Genomic DNA, 16,768 nt, shown 5'->3' with positions numbered 1-16,768 from the left:
TATAATTCCTCAAATTAGTGCGCGCTTACAAGGATTTTGACAGTTTTTGACGGGCTGGGAGAAGTAAGTCACCCTGCGTGTCACAGGGCGGCCTCTACCAAACACCCCAGACTAATTACAACAGCTTTAGTTGGTAATTCCCATGTCTTAATTAATCACAGCTCAGCAAAGGCTTGACCCAGTGCCCGACCAATCTCACAAGCCAACCCAAACAGAAAGCAGAGCATGTTTGGCTAAATCTATGAAGCCTGTGGTTCTACCTACTGCCCACTGTAGAAAATAATACGAATCAAGACACTTTGAAAAGACTGAGTTACTATGGCACATAGGGAGCAGCTCAACAGTGTAACTCAAGGTTTTAGTTTGTGATTTCATTTGGCCAAAAATGTAATACATCTGCAAACCAAAAAAAGGAAAATATTCATATCAACTATTGCAAAAAACATGAATACCATACACAGTAAAGTGCAAGAGTTAAAAAAAAAAAGTTCAGTTGCTTCAGTGCAAAGCAATGCACCCAGGTGGATTTAACATTAGCAGCTTGTATTTCCCAGCATGCACCATGTCACAGAGCTGCTGTGTCTTTTGGCCTGTGCTGGCAGACATCATCATCTCAGGTCGTGCGCAGCCATTGACCTTCCCACTTGTTGAGAAGCAGTGGGGAGACTCTGGGCCAATTAAAGCAGAGTGGACAGTGTACCGGCCGGTGCGAAGCAAGGGACAATCCCAGTTTAATAAAGTGAATGCAGACGCAGGTGGGGGTGGTCACTAATGAGAGCCACAGACAGGGGAAACCACATAGGAAAGTGTTAGTCCTGCTCTGAGGGGGAGGGTGCTAGAAGGACCCCAAACAAAATGTGTTTTGATGGAGGGCCCCTTTTTGTCCTGTCATGGCCTCTTTGCCCTGCTTTCATCAGGGCCAGTGGAGGGAAGCAAATGGGGCATAATAAGAGCCCAACGATCAAGCTCCGAGTGTGAAATTAGAAGAAACGTCTTCATTTTCACAGCTTTTTGCCCAGCGCTGGTGTAAAAAGACCAGTCATGTGTTTTAAGTACTGAACGTGGAGGTGGTGAGTGTCAGGAAGGATTAAGGGCAGCTAGGACGAGAGCCTGAAAACAATTTTTTTTATTTAAGCTATTTATCTAAACTAAGCTAAAATAGAACAGTCAACAGTAAGAATAAGTATTGGGTGCAGAACTGGCAATTGGCAATGTGTTTACAAAAGATTGTATATATAGTAGTAGTGGTAGTAGTGGTAGTAGTGGGAGAAACAGTAGTAGCAGTGGTTGTAATAGTAGCAATAGTAGTAGCAGCATTAGCACTACCATTAGTAGAAGTAGTATTAGTAGTAGTACTAATAGCAGCAGTAGTAATAGATGATGGTAGTAGTAGTAAACTTTTACAGTACTAAATTAATTACAAGTTTATTCCGAAATATTTAACAGTACAGACTTTGAAGTTCTTTTGCAACTCGAAGTAAATCTAAATGTGTACTAAATAAAATATGAATTCTTTGGGGTAAGCAACAAGAAAATACTTTTATTGTGGTACGCACGCTTCAGTCCCCAGAGAGAACCCACAGAGGCACTTCATCTGTGAGATAGGATGCATGACTACCTCCATACAAAAGCCCAGTCTTTTATGCTTTAATTGCTCTTGTAGGATCTCAGTCTCTAATAATCCTGTTTATACAATGGTGGCAAATGAGTTTCACTGTTTAGTGTGGCTGGCATGTGACACATAATTATTTTTCAGCACCTATAACTTCACAACACAAGGTTATGAAACATAATGCCCTAAATCTAGTTGCGTTTGCGTTTGACGTAAATATCAAGAGGCGAATAATAGATGGAACAGAGAAAATAAATTAAAGTCCACAATGTGAACACTCAGTCGATGGGGAAGATGACATGGATTGTTATTGAGAGCGAGAAGGTACACTGTGCACCTTTAAAGGGCCCATATTACACTAGTTTCTGATCTGTTATTATGTTGTTTCCTCATCACAAATATACCTGGATTTGTGTTTTGTTTCATTCACACATGTTTAACACACAAAGCCCTGCATATTTAGGCTGAGTTCTTCTCTCAAACAAAAACATCATCTGAAATCTGGTCTGAAAATGTATTGAGTTGAAAAAAACACAGTGTTCAGTGTTCTTCACTAGAATAATTTGGATGATTTCAAGCCTGTAATTGCCAATCTTTTCTGAATTGAAGGTAAAAGGTAGCGAACTTTAAAACTACTGCTTCATGACATCATAAGGTGGAATAGAGCATTTTGAGCTTTGGAGATGTAGACAGACAAACAAAGGGTTACTCAAACATGTGAATGAAACAAAACAAAAGTTCATGTATGTTTGTGAAGAGGTAACAACATTCTATCATGGCTAAAAGCTCACAAGAGGCCATTTTGCAGAATATATGACCTTTAAGAGACAGCTCCTATGTGGATTTTTAAGAGTGAATAGTTTTGCACAACTGACATTCTGCACAACATTTGGTATGTTGTACTGAATGTCAGTTAACAGCACACCTGTCATTATTTCACACAGTTTTATTTGCAACTGCTCTGGCACTGTTACCACAACAAACTTGTACTTATCTTTATCACTATAACTGCTATTAACGGCTGATTCTTGGTCTTAAAGGCTTCTAGATTCGTAAATATAAATTATAGTGTTTATGTGTATAAGGTTTATAATGACAGAGCAAAACCGTACCAAAAAAGATGGCTACACCGAAAAGGGAGAGATAAATTAGCTACTAGAAGATGCAGGAAAACACGAGGTATCTAAATGTTTCTTATTTATTATGTCAAGTGAATGTCTGAAAGATCCAAACAAGCACCACTGTTATATAAATGTAGTTTATTGTAATACAGACATTACATATACAGTATGCTGGCACGTCTCAATATATTTTCTGATATACTGTGCAGTATATTGGGCAGCAGAGGTTATTGCATTCCAGTTGACTTTCTCAGAGTTACACATAAGCGGCACAGTTCAGCGACGCTCACTGACAATGAAGTTCAGAATCAATATCTTCTAGTGCCTCTCCAGGGAAGACAGGGCCTGTTCAGCTAACCTCTATAATACATCTCTGTGACAGCTGGTCCCTACAAAGCCAACCGTAACACTGCATCAAGGCCAAACACAGCACTAGCCTTCACTCAAAAGCACTGGGAGATTCGTGTTGGACTCCTCTATCACCGCTAATTTTACCGTCGTCTGAAGAAAGGGAGACATGTTTACATCTGGGCTCTTCACTGACGTCCAAAATCCAAATTCATTTGCAGTAATGGCGGTAATGGATGGCCTGTCATGTTCAAGGACATCCGCTAAGTCAGGTATTTGAAAAGAGATTTTGAGATGTCTAACCTCAAAAGGGTGAAAGATAGTTGTGTAGAACGACCACAAATGTTCACTCTGAAACATTGCTTTTCTAAAGATGAGTGCTTTTAAAGACGGTACTGCCAAACAAAGTGAAAAGTGACATTTGATATATATCCATGGTACTACTAATGTTTTATTTTTGTGATGATAAATACAGGTTGTCTGGGGTTTGCTGTGTGGTCTAAGGCTAGGGGCCAATGGAAAGATACTGAATTATTTTGCTGACTGTCAATAGCCTCATTCGTTGTCAACTCCAAAACCAAAGTTTAACTAATGATACACAAGGAATTATTTTCACATTTTATTCAAGAAATCAATCAATAAGGCTGGTGACTTCCAGCTTTCAGATATGAGTATGTTCTCTGAGTGTCAGTAATACATTCTATATCATGTTGAAAACTCATGGTTCATTAAAGGTTCTATCTTACACAAAACTGACTCCTGTGAGCTTTAAGCCATGTTCTGTTGTTAACTCCTCAAAAACATACCTGGTTTTGCATTTTGTTTCATTCACACACATTTGAGTAATCCTTTATTATTTGTCTGTCTACATCTCCAAAGCTCAAAATGCTCTGTTCCACCTTGTGATGTCATGCAGTGGAAGGTAGTGTTCAAGTTAACATTTATCTTTTCATTAGAGATCAGCAATTCCAGAGATGAAATTACTGTATGAAGTTTAAAAACACAAAGGAGCACATCCTGTATAGGTGAGTTTTATTGTTGACAAAAGCGTGCGTTGCATGCTGGGAATTATTTTGGTCAGCCGCAATAAACACTAATTCAACATGATGGACGGAGTGAGAAAGCACGTAAAGGGTATTGATCCCGGTTATTTATCCACTCTAACGGCAGAGGACCCAAGACCATTTGACCAGAAATTGGTCATAAGCATCGACGGACGACAAATCACCCTTTTCAACCCCTACAAAGCCTGGACCAAACCAAATTTCTGGTCTGAATCACCAATTACCTGGCCAAATATTCACTTCGGCGATATCCACAATGACTTGGTGGAAACTCCTGGGCCATTCACAGCAGAAAAGATGAAAACCTCCAAGAGTCTCGATGTGTTGTTGAACTTGTTGGAGTCCACGGTTTGCTCAGATCTTCTACGTTTGCTCTGCGGATGTTTGAAAGCCGTTTAATTCACCGTTAGTGGTTCTTTTCACTCAGAATATGAAAAAGACATTTTCCTTCTTCCGTGCTTCTATTTGTGCATCCGATAATGCAGCAGGAATTTACCATTATCGGGGATAAATACGCAAGGTTACGCACTGTGTTTGACCGCTATCGTGTTTCTTGCCTCCGACCAAAATATTTCCCAGCATGCAACGCGGGCTTTTAATAACAATGACGTCAGCTGAAACTCGCCTATACCACATGACATCACAAGGTGGAACAAACTGTTTTCTGTCTGAGAGAAGAACTCCGTCTAAATATGAAGAATTTGTGAGTTAAACCTGTGTGAATGAAACAAAACACAATGCACATTTGTGATGAGGAAACAACATTATAACATAAATCAGAAAATAGTGTAATATGAGCTCTTTAAAGGAACAAATATTTCATCTTTACTTATCATGGATATGGGGCCCTTTCTTTGGCTCACTATGCACAGCATTTAAACCTGACCAAGGCTTTCTGTCCTTGTAGTTCTCAAGGAAAATCTACGGCATCAGATAACTTCAGGGTGACTTATAGAAAAGTTTGGTGGTAAGTAATAGATCTCAGGCCACAAGATAGCACAAGATAAAATTGCCAAGATTGTGCACACATGTTTAAAATTATCTTGTGAGATTTACTTTCAGTGTATTTACATTTGGCATGAATGAAGAGGGTTAAGTTCTAGTTAGCAGTGGTGAATGAAGTACTCAATTTTGTTACTTAAGTAAAAGTATAGATAGAGCAGCAAAAGATTATTCAAGTAAAAGTATCATATGAAAAAAATGCTACTTAAGTAAAAGTATTGGTAAGTACTTGTTTTAAAATGTAGTGTAAGAGCAAAAAGTAAAAGTATTTTGCAGCGATTTTTAGAACTATTAACTCATCAAATGTTCTTCTGATAATGAATTTAGCTGAGTTAAAGTGAATTGATTTCTTAATTTTTCTAGCTGCTTTTTGAGTATTTGTGTATTTGATTTGCTCAAAGTTGGGACGTTAACTCAAATTAAATGTGCTAAAAATAAGTCTATAAGCCATTTCAGCATGTCTCAAACCATGAAGAAAAGTACTTTTTATTTTCAGTCCGGATCTAAAATGTAGTGGAGTAGAAAGTACAGATACATGCTCTCAAATGTAGTGAAGTAAAAGGATAAAAAGGATATAAAAAAGAATCCACTGTAAAAATTATCGAAATTATATTGAAAGAAATTACTGAAAATAATTATGTCAGTCAAGCAGATAGACAGACAGATATTGTACTTTTACTTTTATCAACTTTTATACTTTTATCTTCATTACCTTCCAATACTGCTGGTTAGTAACAACTCCTGAGAAGCCATAGTTTCAAAAAAGCAGAACTACAGCATAACTATATATATGTGTGTGTGTGTGTGTGTAGCTATATAGATATAGATATAGATATAGATATAGATATAGATATAGATATAGATATATTTTTGGTGGACTGAACCTCACAATTTATTCATCCCCAATTCTGTCAAAATATTCTCTTGTCTCGTTCTCGTGGACCCAGTGTTGTGTCTCCTCTTGTCTTGTAGGAATTGTGTTTTGTCTCATCCCTTACTAACACACATCAATGGACTCCAGCTGGGTTCAAACTTTCAGGTGTCAAAATACTGCACATTAATAGTCTTCATTTTGACAGTCTCGAGCAGTGCTGAAATGTTTTCCCACATCAGTCAAGGGCACTACCACGTCCCAATATAGCTCCACTCAACACACAGTTCCCACACATTCGACGTCGCACCAACCGTCTATTTATCACAGTTTTGTCATTACATCGTACGAATGAACTTAGTCGTGCTTCACAATCTAGGGCCTGCACTCCGCTCTCCATCACTGCCAAAGCCAAATGAATTATTCACAGTAAAATCAGGCAGGGAGAGACAGAGAGAGAGAGAGGCCGGTATAGAAAACTCCTCTAGCAGAAGCAGTGGTATCGTCGCCCCATTTGCAGATGTGGGGAATCTGTCAAAGCAGGAGTGCCTTCCCCAGAGGGACAGCCAGGACAAATGACACCCACTCTCTGCATTCAATTACCTCGACAGAGGCCATGGGAGAGAGGGCCAGATACAAGCATACACTTAAGTACAACTGTCTGCTCAAGTCAGCTCCCATTACAACTGACCACTGCTAATGCACAACATGTGAACGTATAGCGGCATGCTTCCATGCTAAGAGAAGTATGACTGTACTGGGAAACATTTAACAAATTACTCACAAAGTCATGCCACAACTGTCTACGGTGTGGTGGATGTTAGGGTTGTCAAAAAGTCAAAACGAAGACTTTACTGGTCATTCATTTGAGCAAGTTTTTATATTGAAAAAACAGGAGAAAGTTGGACATTTCATGAATACATTTTTGGATTGATGAGAAAGAGTATGGTAGTGTTAGAAACTACTATAATTTTATGTTGAAAAAAATACATCATATTTCTCTATTTCTGTATCTAGCATTTTCTTGGTATCAAAAGGGAGTTTTTGTATCATGGCAACACTTAAACATGTATTCATTTATTGCTACAGTTATCAGTACATTTACTACAACTGCTACTAGTTTATTGTTGTAGTGATGCTATTAACAATTACCAAACTTTTCACTTAAAAATATTTAAAAAGAGGGAACTACAAAGGCCATGGTCCTTTACTTCATTTCATTACAGACTCCATGTTAAAATAACTGTTATTAAGCACGTTTACATCTTAATTCTTTGGAATATGACAGCAATGATTCACAATGAAGACATTTGAAAAGGAAAAAGTAGCATATCTACAATCCTGTTAACCTCTCCAAAATATGGCAATAAATATGGTACTGTGCAGATGCATATAGTGATACTATTGTACTGTGACATTTAGATATTGTTACATCCCAAGGTGCTGTTTCTATAGTACCCCTCTAATAGATGCTACTACTACCACTGTTACCACTAGATCACTGCTGATCTGATTTAAATAAACAAGCATATTTCAGTCTCTGTCATTCAGTGCAAGGCCATTCATATCTTCATCCAACTGTATGAAGATATGAATGGTCTTTTATGTATAACAGATTCAGAGTCTAACTGTCTGTGCTTGTTGTGTGCTCTTGAGTGTGGCAGGGAGAGGGTCAGGAGCTTTGACCTGCTCTTCACGAGTTTTGCAGCTCCACTTGAGATGAAAGTCTTGACCACTTAACCCTGTCCCACTGAGCCTAGCTATATGTTACACAGAGGAGTTCTATCAGGCGAGCTCTCAGAAATAGTATTCAGCCAGGCCACATAAAGCTGTTTTACTGCTACATTCTTGTCAAATGCTACCAGTTAAATATTGATATACACATTTTAGTCAATTAGATTTAATTTCTGCTTAAATATAGCTGAGTTAGATCTTCATGGAGATGTTTTCTTACATATCTGGAAAGTTTAATATTACAGTGTATTACGAGTATTGTAACGTCCCTCTAATGAATAGTTGTTGTTTTTTTTTAAACTAATAATGATTTAGCATTTTCAAGTATTTTGTACAAATTGTCATGCAACAGTACTACAGTATTATGTGTATAAATGTATCTTTAGAATGTGCAAATATAGAACTTAACTCAACACATTTCACCAATATGCTCAATGCATTTCATTACATTTTTCAGGCAAGTGTGTTGACGAAAATGACTACCACACTCCAAAGAACTGTACAACAACTCACCCTTATTTTCTTTTTCCTAATGACCTCTTGTATATACAGTAGCTGAGGTATATTTTGTATTACTATATTTCAGTATTTTATTTTTACTTGTAATTCTGCTGCCTTATTTGACATCACTCTCTTGCTATTTTTGCTGCTTATTTTGAATGTATTATTACCATTTATATTTTTGCTCTTTATAATATATTATGATAAGTGAGCTACTGTGTCCAAATCATTTCCCTTGTGCATCAGTAAAGTTTGTCTAAGTCTAAAGTGTGAAGTTCCGGTTGAGTATTTTTTACACAGTTTCTACAGTACGATGTGGGCGGAGCAATGTTCATGACCTCACATGTGTGCTAGTCTCAGGTCAAAAGTTAGAAGTCTATTTTTGAAACCCGTGTATTACATCGTGTCTGCATTTCTAATATGACAGATAAGTTATGTTATGAGTTTTACTTCCAGACAAGAATAATAGACTTTTCACGTGTCTGGCACAGATACGGCATAGCTCTACTTGTCATTTAACTTAATGAAATAGAGCAACAGCTTGGCTATACGTGCAGTCATATATATAAAGATGATTTACCCAGGCAAAGCTGAGATAGCGTTTAACATAAATCACCTTGTATCAGTTGTTTATGGCGGTGTTTGGACGGCTGCCTTACACTTATAATGTGATAGCTGATGTTCATATATCTGCTTAAATAAAACAGATGAGGTGACACCAACTTTCATTTTGTTTGTGTTTCCACGGCGTCACAAGTATCGCATTCTCGTGACGGGGTATATTTCATGACGCTAAGAGTTAGTGAAAGCCAAATGTCTGTGTGGCGCTCAGTTGGATATGACTGATCCTCCAGCTAAGCCCAAATACAGCAGTGCGTATATATGTGTAAGACAATAGCTTCTGTAGGGCACCTCTGGCTGTGAGGGTTAGAACAGACTCCACACCTGTTGTCGTGGCCGGTTAGAGACGGACTTCGCCTACTGCTTTACTGTGTATTTGAATGCACAGCGCCGAAAACTCATAAATCTGCTCTACCCACTCAGACTAGGCTCACTTGTACTTGGTTAAATCCGGCAGCTTTGGAACTTGTTCGCGTTTCATTGCACTCTTAAATCTGATTGTTAAGGAGATTTTCATAGGGCAAAGAGAATTTCATAGTTCAGTTGTTTTATACAAGAGGTGTGAGTTATAACAGAACCTATTGTTAGAATATGCAAATAAGATTCAGGTTTCAATAATGGTTAAAGCCGACTATGGTAGGAAATAATTATGAAACTTGATTAATTTATTTATGTATTGAATAGTTATTACATTGTATTGGGAAAAGGACTTGTTAATCATTTTTAAAAAATCTGTTAATATTGGCAATGTGATAAACTGGCATGCAACCACCACCAAATTCTCAGAAAATTATAGGGAAAACATTAAAGTGTGTGTATTATTAGTCATATTTTACTTGGCAGAAATAAAATTGTTGAATATCTGACTGATAAAGCTCTTTTAAATTATTCAAAAAATTTCGAACTTCTCTCTATGTGGCCATTTTTCTGATTAGAATGATAGCTTATAATTGAAACCATATTATAACAAAGCCACAGAAGCATAAATAATTGAATAAAATTGTAGTGAGGTTTGTGAACTGCACCAGCAAATACGTGTACAACATTTTTCTCCTTCTTTTGGACTTGGTTTAAGAAGTCTAAATCCTGTGGTGAGAAAAAAGTGAAGGGGAACGAGACTCTGGTTTTGGCTGGATTTGCGTAGGCCCGACTTCAATGTGGCTCAGAGGAACCCAAGCCTTGGCTAACCATGTGGAAACAGAGTGCATCAAACAGCACCAAACACACTACCACATACTGGAGCTATTTGTCTGGCTTAGGAATTCTGGGCTTAACAGTGTGGCTTTGGGACTGGTTATTCTCCTTGTGAAAAGCACAATTTACCCATGTTGCAACACAGGCTCAGAGAATGTTTTGGGTACGAAGTGTATTTAAATAATCAAAGTGGTTGGATCCAATTCTTTCCGTGCAGTTGACAAATTGTTTTTTAACCCAGTGCAGATATATTGTATCATAAGCAGCTCTTAAAGGTGCATTTCACAACTTTTCTGGTAGAGATTCCGTCACCTGCTTGTCTTCATGGAGTTGTTATTGCTTTGTCTAGAATTATCCATGGGAGAGATGAAACCTATCTTTCTCAAGGGAGACAACGATATGCTACATTTAGGCCCTATCCACACTAGTACGTATTTGAGTTGTTTTATTGCGGATGTAGTGTTCACCCACACTAATCCAATGGAAAACAGCTCCAGAGACGGAACGATCTGGTGCTGCCAGCTCCCACAAATTCATCTGAGTACAGATCTGATCCGGCACTGTGTGGACGCCTGAAAACGTTGGTACGCTGATGTAGGAGATCTAGTTGCATCCTTATTGGACCACGTCACTGTGACTTGCGCCTTCCTGAATCACTGGGTTCGTGACATCGATCATGTGACGCTATTGCAGAAAACAGTTTAAACAAACCATAGACAAACGGGAAACAGTGTAGCTAGAACTACTTACTACTTTCACACTTGCCATCTTTCTCAGCTTGAAATCGGCTGCTGCAACTCCAAACATGGTGCTCCACTTCCTTGTTTTTACCGCCCACGTGACGCCAGCCTAGTCATGTGACTAGCATTTCAGGCCGGTTTCATGTTATTGTGTGGATAGGGAACGGACACAGAAACGACGTGTCTGGACACAAATCATTTCCGATACAGTGATTCGTTTCATTGTAATCGTAAGGTCAGATCTGTGGAGATGCAACCCTCTTCACAGACCTAATTATTGCACCTTTGAGCAATAGAAACACCTGTAATGAATAAATGCTACATAGATGTTTTTAATACCATATCATGGGACATTCCAGCAATAACATCTCCATGGAGACAAGAAGTTGACGGGCAATCTACCAGAAAAGTCGCACAGTGCACCTTTTAGGTAGAAACAGACAGCTGTGTCTAATTATAAAGTGTTTTAGGAAGTGCACTGTTAGCATGTTGTTGTTAGTATTACCGTGATGGCAAAACTCTAATATGGTAAAAAAAATATATGAAATTAGGATGCTTGGAGATGTAAGAGAGGGGTAACTTGTAAGACAGTAAAAATCAGGTAGAGCTAATATGTCCCATAGTTGTTATTACAGTGTTTAACTGGTTTCTCTCTGAAGTCTGAGCAAAGCTTTGGCTGTAGAGGTCCGGACGGCATTCATTAATTGAGCTTTGACCTAAAGGTGAGATACCAAAACATGTCAGGATTAAATTGATCACGGGGGACAGACCCAATTTACTCAGCTGCCTGCACCTTCACAGTGATAGGTATGACCAAGTGCCCTCACCCTGTTAGCCTGGTCAGCGTTTCCTATAACAATAATACTGTCTGGTACAATTAAAATGAGATTTTCAGAACTTTGGACAAATTTTATGTTTAATCTAGCTATGTAATAAGTTAATGTATTGTTAGGGAAGACATATTGTAGAGATATCATTATCATTATAACAAGGAATGAGGATAAACTGTTTGCTGGAACACAATTTTGCAACAGTCATTTTGAACTGGAGATCTTCCAGGGTTGTGCTGGCAGAGCTACAGGTTCGTGATTCAGTGATGTCTCAATGTTGGAAATTAAAACGAAATAAAACAAGAATCATGTCTGTAATCAACGCACTGTTTGTGTTAGTGTATTATGGCTTGTAATAGCAGATTTGTCGTGATGCCTGTATACATTTTTACTACAGAGTGATGAAGTAGCAGCAGTTTCACATGATCATACTTACACTGTTTTCGCTGGACCCTGACACTAGGTAGACTGTCCATCCCAGCTCTGCCGTGGCTGTGGTGGAGTCCATTAGTGTTTCTAGACAAAGAAAAAAAAACAAAGATTAATAATGTGTAATGTTGAAAAAACTTATTAGCAACTGTAAATCACAATATTGGTGGTTCTTGTGGTACAGAACAATTACTACAAATATATTTTGAGTGAGTGAGTATTTGAGAGCCAGCAGGTTCCTAACAAGTCAGAAAATGTCAGTTTACACCACAATGACAAGGGCCATACGACTGAAGTGAAAGCTAGAGCCTGTGTAAGTCTGGGCAGAGCAGGGTTAGTGGATTATCCGAGTAAAGGAACACCTCTGGTAATTGGGGTCAAAAAGAATGTGCCTCTTGTCTGTCATGAGGTCCGCTGTAGACAACATTCCACGGACGTGATCCATTTGTCTATCAAAGGATCAGCAGAGCATGCACAGCCACTTTTTCTGCCTTCATAGTCTTAGTCCAGTTTGGGCGAAGAAAATTATACAAATGGTAGATTTTAGTTGACTATATAGACACTGTGTTCAAGGCTATTAATAATATAAGCACAATCGAACCACAATCACAACTTGAATGGTGGTACCAACTGAAAAGACAGCAATTATTGAAGTAATCTAAATTTCTCTACAAATAATAAAATCCCTTGTTTTATTGCATGTAAAACTGGCTAGGCCTACTTTAAATCTCTATAAACATGTTCTTGAATCTTGTATTAGTTTAGCACTTCCCATTTCAGTTTTCTCTTAAATGGCAATGCTTCCAGGAAATTAATTCTGATTTAAAATTCTAAATCACAAATCCAACTGCAAAAGCTTGTAATAATGTATTTGTTTTTTGTTTTGTTTTCTTCCTTTTTCCACAATTTATATTTAAAAATAGCTCTAAGCCCTGGCTTTTAAAGTTTCTTTTAATATGCATTTTAATAACAACATACAAGACTATAATATAAGTATAATAAGACTTATAATAATATAGACTAAGTATAAGTATAAGTATAAGTATAAGTATAAGTATAAGTATAAGTATAAGTATAAGTATAAGTATAAGTTTAAGTATAGGGCAGTGCTGTAGCCGGCAGCAGATGGAGAGGACATTCATCAGGTCTGGGGTGGCAGCTGCAGCTCGGAAATGCCACACAGGGATTTACAGAGTCCCCTGACGAACACAGTTTCTAAGCTCTCCAGAAGTCAGAGCCAGTGTTGAAATATAACACTTTTGAGCAATTGTTCACTGCTGCTGCATTCATTTAACCATATTAATCGTGCACTATAGTGTTAGGCGCTGAACCCAGCAGTGCCCTGTGACTTCAAAACGGATTTCCACAAATGATTCAATTATTCTTCAGTTTTTCTTAAAAGTCCACTACGTAACTTTTCTGATAGAGGATTATTGTTTTGCATAGAATGTCCCACAGCATTGTATTAAAGCTACCTGTGTCCATACAGACATAGAAGTGACACTACCAGGCCAAGATACAGGTAAGGTCTGTGCAGAGGTGAGAGTAAGAATGTATGTTTTTTGAACAATTAAAACATCAGTAATTGAATAAATGCAAGATAGAAGTTTAATGCCATACTGTGGAGCATTCCAGGCAAAGCAATAACACTTCTATAGCAACAAGCACGTAGAACCACTATCAGAAACACACACTACCTTTAAGAATACACAGAGTAGACACACACTAGAATAAATACTTCATAAGTCTACTGCGCAAGCACTAAGGATATCTTAGCCTTCCAGTGGTTCCATAACTGTGGTTCTCTTGATTTATATTCCGCATCCAACTACTTTTTAATTAACATCCTCTGCACGCATCCATTTCTTCCCGGGCCTTGTGCTTACATTCTGCCTCTCCCCAAGCCATAATACTGGATTTTCCCTCCTATTCACTTATCACAAAGCTCAAATCGTATAATTAGTCAGATGAAACCGCAATTGAGCAGCTATTGATAAGCTCGTGTGAGTGACTCTGAGATGCTGCAGCCTGTGAGTGCAGGCAGAGAAATGGTAATTATCCAGCGTAATGATAATGATAATTAGCAAAGGAGTAAAATGAGAATAATGAACCCCCTCTGCGGCCGCGTGGGGGAAACTTGTGGGGAACAGGAGCAAATGTACCCCGAAACAAAGATGAAGGAACGCCCCAGTCTTTGGCACGCATCTGTCTGGTCTGCTTGAGGAATTCAGATCTGATTGACTGGAAAATTTTACCATTACCAAAATAAAATGTTACACACTAGTGGACCGCCAACAAGCTATTTGTGATTGGCCAAATCTAAAGCATCACAATCCAATGACATATAGATACTCATTACACATTGCACATCATCGCATCAAATCAGGACTATAGCTTTAAGTCAGAAAATGACTTGTGCGTTGCTTCATTTCCCATCACTTTCATTAGTTTGGAAAAGTCCAATTCTTAGCACACACAGACTATCATCCCTGTCTCAGCTGTCTCTGTCTTGTGTTGCCCACTCTCTGGACACACAGTCTCTCCCTCACACACAGACTGATCACTTCTGCTGTCTACAGCTCTGTTAGAGCAGCATCCATTTCCTCCTGCAGAGCAGAGCAGCTCATAGCTCACAGCTCATAGCTCACAGGCTCAGTCTGAGCTCCGCCCCCCGCCGCGCCAGCCGTCTCTCAGCTGGACCTGCGGGTGATTAATCTGACTGTGGCGGAGCAGAGAGCTCTGCACAGCCCACTGCAGGAGACACTTACTCTGTTTGGAGCTGCAGTGGACTGTTTGTATCAGAGCCTCCCCCACTGCAGGGGCTGCCTAAGATGTCCACTAACACAGTCTACTGTCTGGGTATAATATCACCCTCAGGAATACAGGAAATGTTTCACTGAACTTTCATTATTGTGGGTGGATTTTTGTGGGTGGATTTTTAGACTATACTGAAATCCTTAATTATCTGTAATATTTCATTTGGTCAGTATTTTACTATTTCATTTCTGTTGGGCATAAGTCTTCATGAAATATCTACATAAAACCCCAAACTATAAAAATCTGCATGTTCTTCTTTGTATAAACTGTGGGCAGCGAGGTCATAAATATGCAATGAGCTGAGTCTGGAGGAGAGTGCTTCTTCCGACACTTCCTGAGTCTAAGGAGAGACTGGAGTGTGATGTGAGAGCTCTCCATGAGGGGCTGTCTGAAGTGACAGCATAGAGAGTGTGCACCATCTCTGCGCTAAAGAAAGCAACAGCATTTTCAATGAGTCATTCAAACAAGAGCAGATCGCACCGTGTCAAGAATACAGCAAGACCAAAATAAACATTTCACGCCATTAGAAGATCAAAGTGGACTGTTATTGTTGTTGTAAAAACACAATATTGATACTAAGGAAAAGGACGGATACTTAATATCAATTTCAATGCCACTATAATTACAAACACACATTTTTAGAATGTAATTTTCAGCACAATACAAAACCATAAAATAAAATTCATTAATATTACCGTGTGGTCTTGCTCAATAGTTCTGATAAAAAATATTTGTTGATGTAAACACTTGCCATACTTCTTCAAATGAGCTTCCCCCTGTTTTGATACCTGTTTTAGTATGGATTAGTACATTGAGCCTTGCTGTTGTGTTTCAAAATAAAACTTAGGTCTTCTTAGTTTGTGTTCGTGTCATAAATAAGTAAATAAAGCAGCAAATGTGCAGATGTCTTCAGATGGAGCATCTGAGGCCAGGCCCTGTCCAAAGGCTGTGCCAGACGGACGAGCACTCAGCTCACAGAGCAGACAGAAGAGCAGCGCAGCACTGTGTGAATGATGGAGGGGACATGTGACTGCCCCCACTCATCTCAGAGGAAACATACACTTCCAGATCCTAACCCCAACCTCACAGAACAAGAGGTAGATTTTTTTTTACTCATTTGAATCCTCATACTTTAGTCTGATAGTACTAAAAAAAGGTATTTGATTCAATGTTAAACTATTTGAACTAACTGTAAAAATGTCCTACAATAAAAGAGATCAAAGATTAATAATACATGATTATTTATTGACTCTTGATAACTTTGATACTGCATCTTTTATCATTTGGATGGAACACATTTGCGTAACTCTTAAGGCATCATTATGAGAGAAAAAACACTGCATACAGATTACTACTTCAAAGTGAAATCAATAAGAGCCTAGCAGACCGTTTTAATGAGGCCAATCTGAAGTCAGGGCTGAGTCCTCCTGAAGCAGTGTTCTGGAGGAGTGGCTTCTTTTCATCTTTATCATTGCTGCAAACTGCTTACCAGTTTGAAAATGCCTGAATCATCCAATGGTCTTGAAATGTTATTTAACCTAAAGTAACAGTTTGTCCAAATAAACCACTCTCATAATGTCTCTTAATAGTTCAATTAAAACCACAATTGTCATAAAATGTACTAATTGAGAATTTAAATAACAATGTGAAGATTGTGGCTGTATTTGCACTCTTCGCTCCTAGCTCCTGAGGTTCAAAATGTATTGCAATAAAAAGTAAAAGTTGAAAGTACAAATATTGCAGTTTATTGCAGGCTTATCATGATTTTTAAGTGTAAGATATTGCTGAACTAAATATAGACGATAAACGATAATACTGAAACTGAACCATAAAGCAGAATTACCAACAGTATTCTAAATATAAAATGCTATTTATTCAACCCTC

At 38.3% G+C, this 16,768-nt stretch overlaps 1 protein-coding gene across 1 annotated transcript in view; it reads right to left on the bottom strand.

The window, feature by feature from the left end:
• Positions 1-16,768, bottom strand: part of ephb2b (eph receptor B2b) — a 133,212-nt gene that overhangs the window by 71,512 nt on the left and 44,932 nt on the right. Inside the window, exon 2 of the mRNA XM_055160561.1 lies at positions 12,075-12,154. Within this exon, the coding sequence (XP_055016536.1) occupies positions 12,075-12,154 (80 nt within the window). The remainder of the gene's footprint in view (positions 1-12,074; positions 12,155-16,768) is intronic.

The sequence above is a fragment of the Boleophthalmus pectinirostris genome, unplaced genomic scaffold, assembly GCF_026225935.1.
Source record: "Boleophthalmus pectinirostris isolate CB_2022bp ecotype Guang Dong unplaced genomic scaffold, ASM2622593v1 HiC_scaffold_3, whole genome shotgun sequence".
NCBI classification, from domain to species: domain Eukaryota; kingdom Metazoa; phylum Chordata; class Actinopteri; order Gobiiformes; family Gobiidae; genus Boleophthalmus; species Boleophthalmus pectinirostris.
Note: the sequence above shows the minus strand (reverse complement) of the source record. Positions and strands in the feature narration are given on the sequence as shown.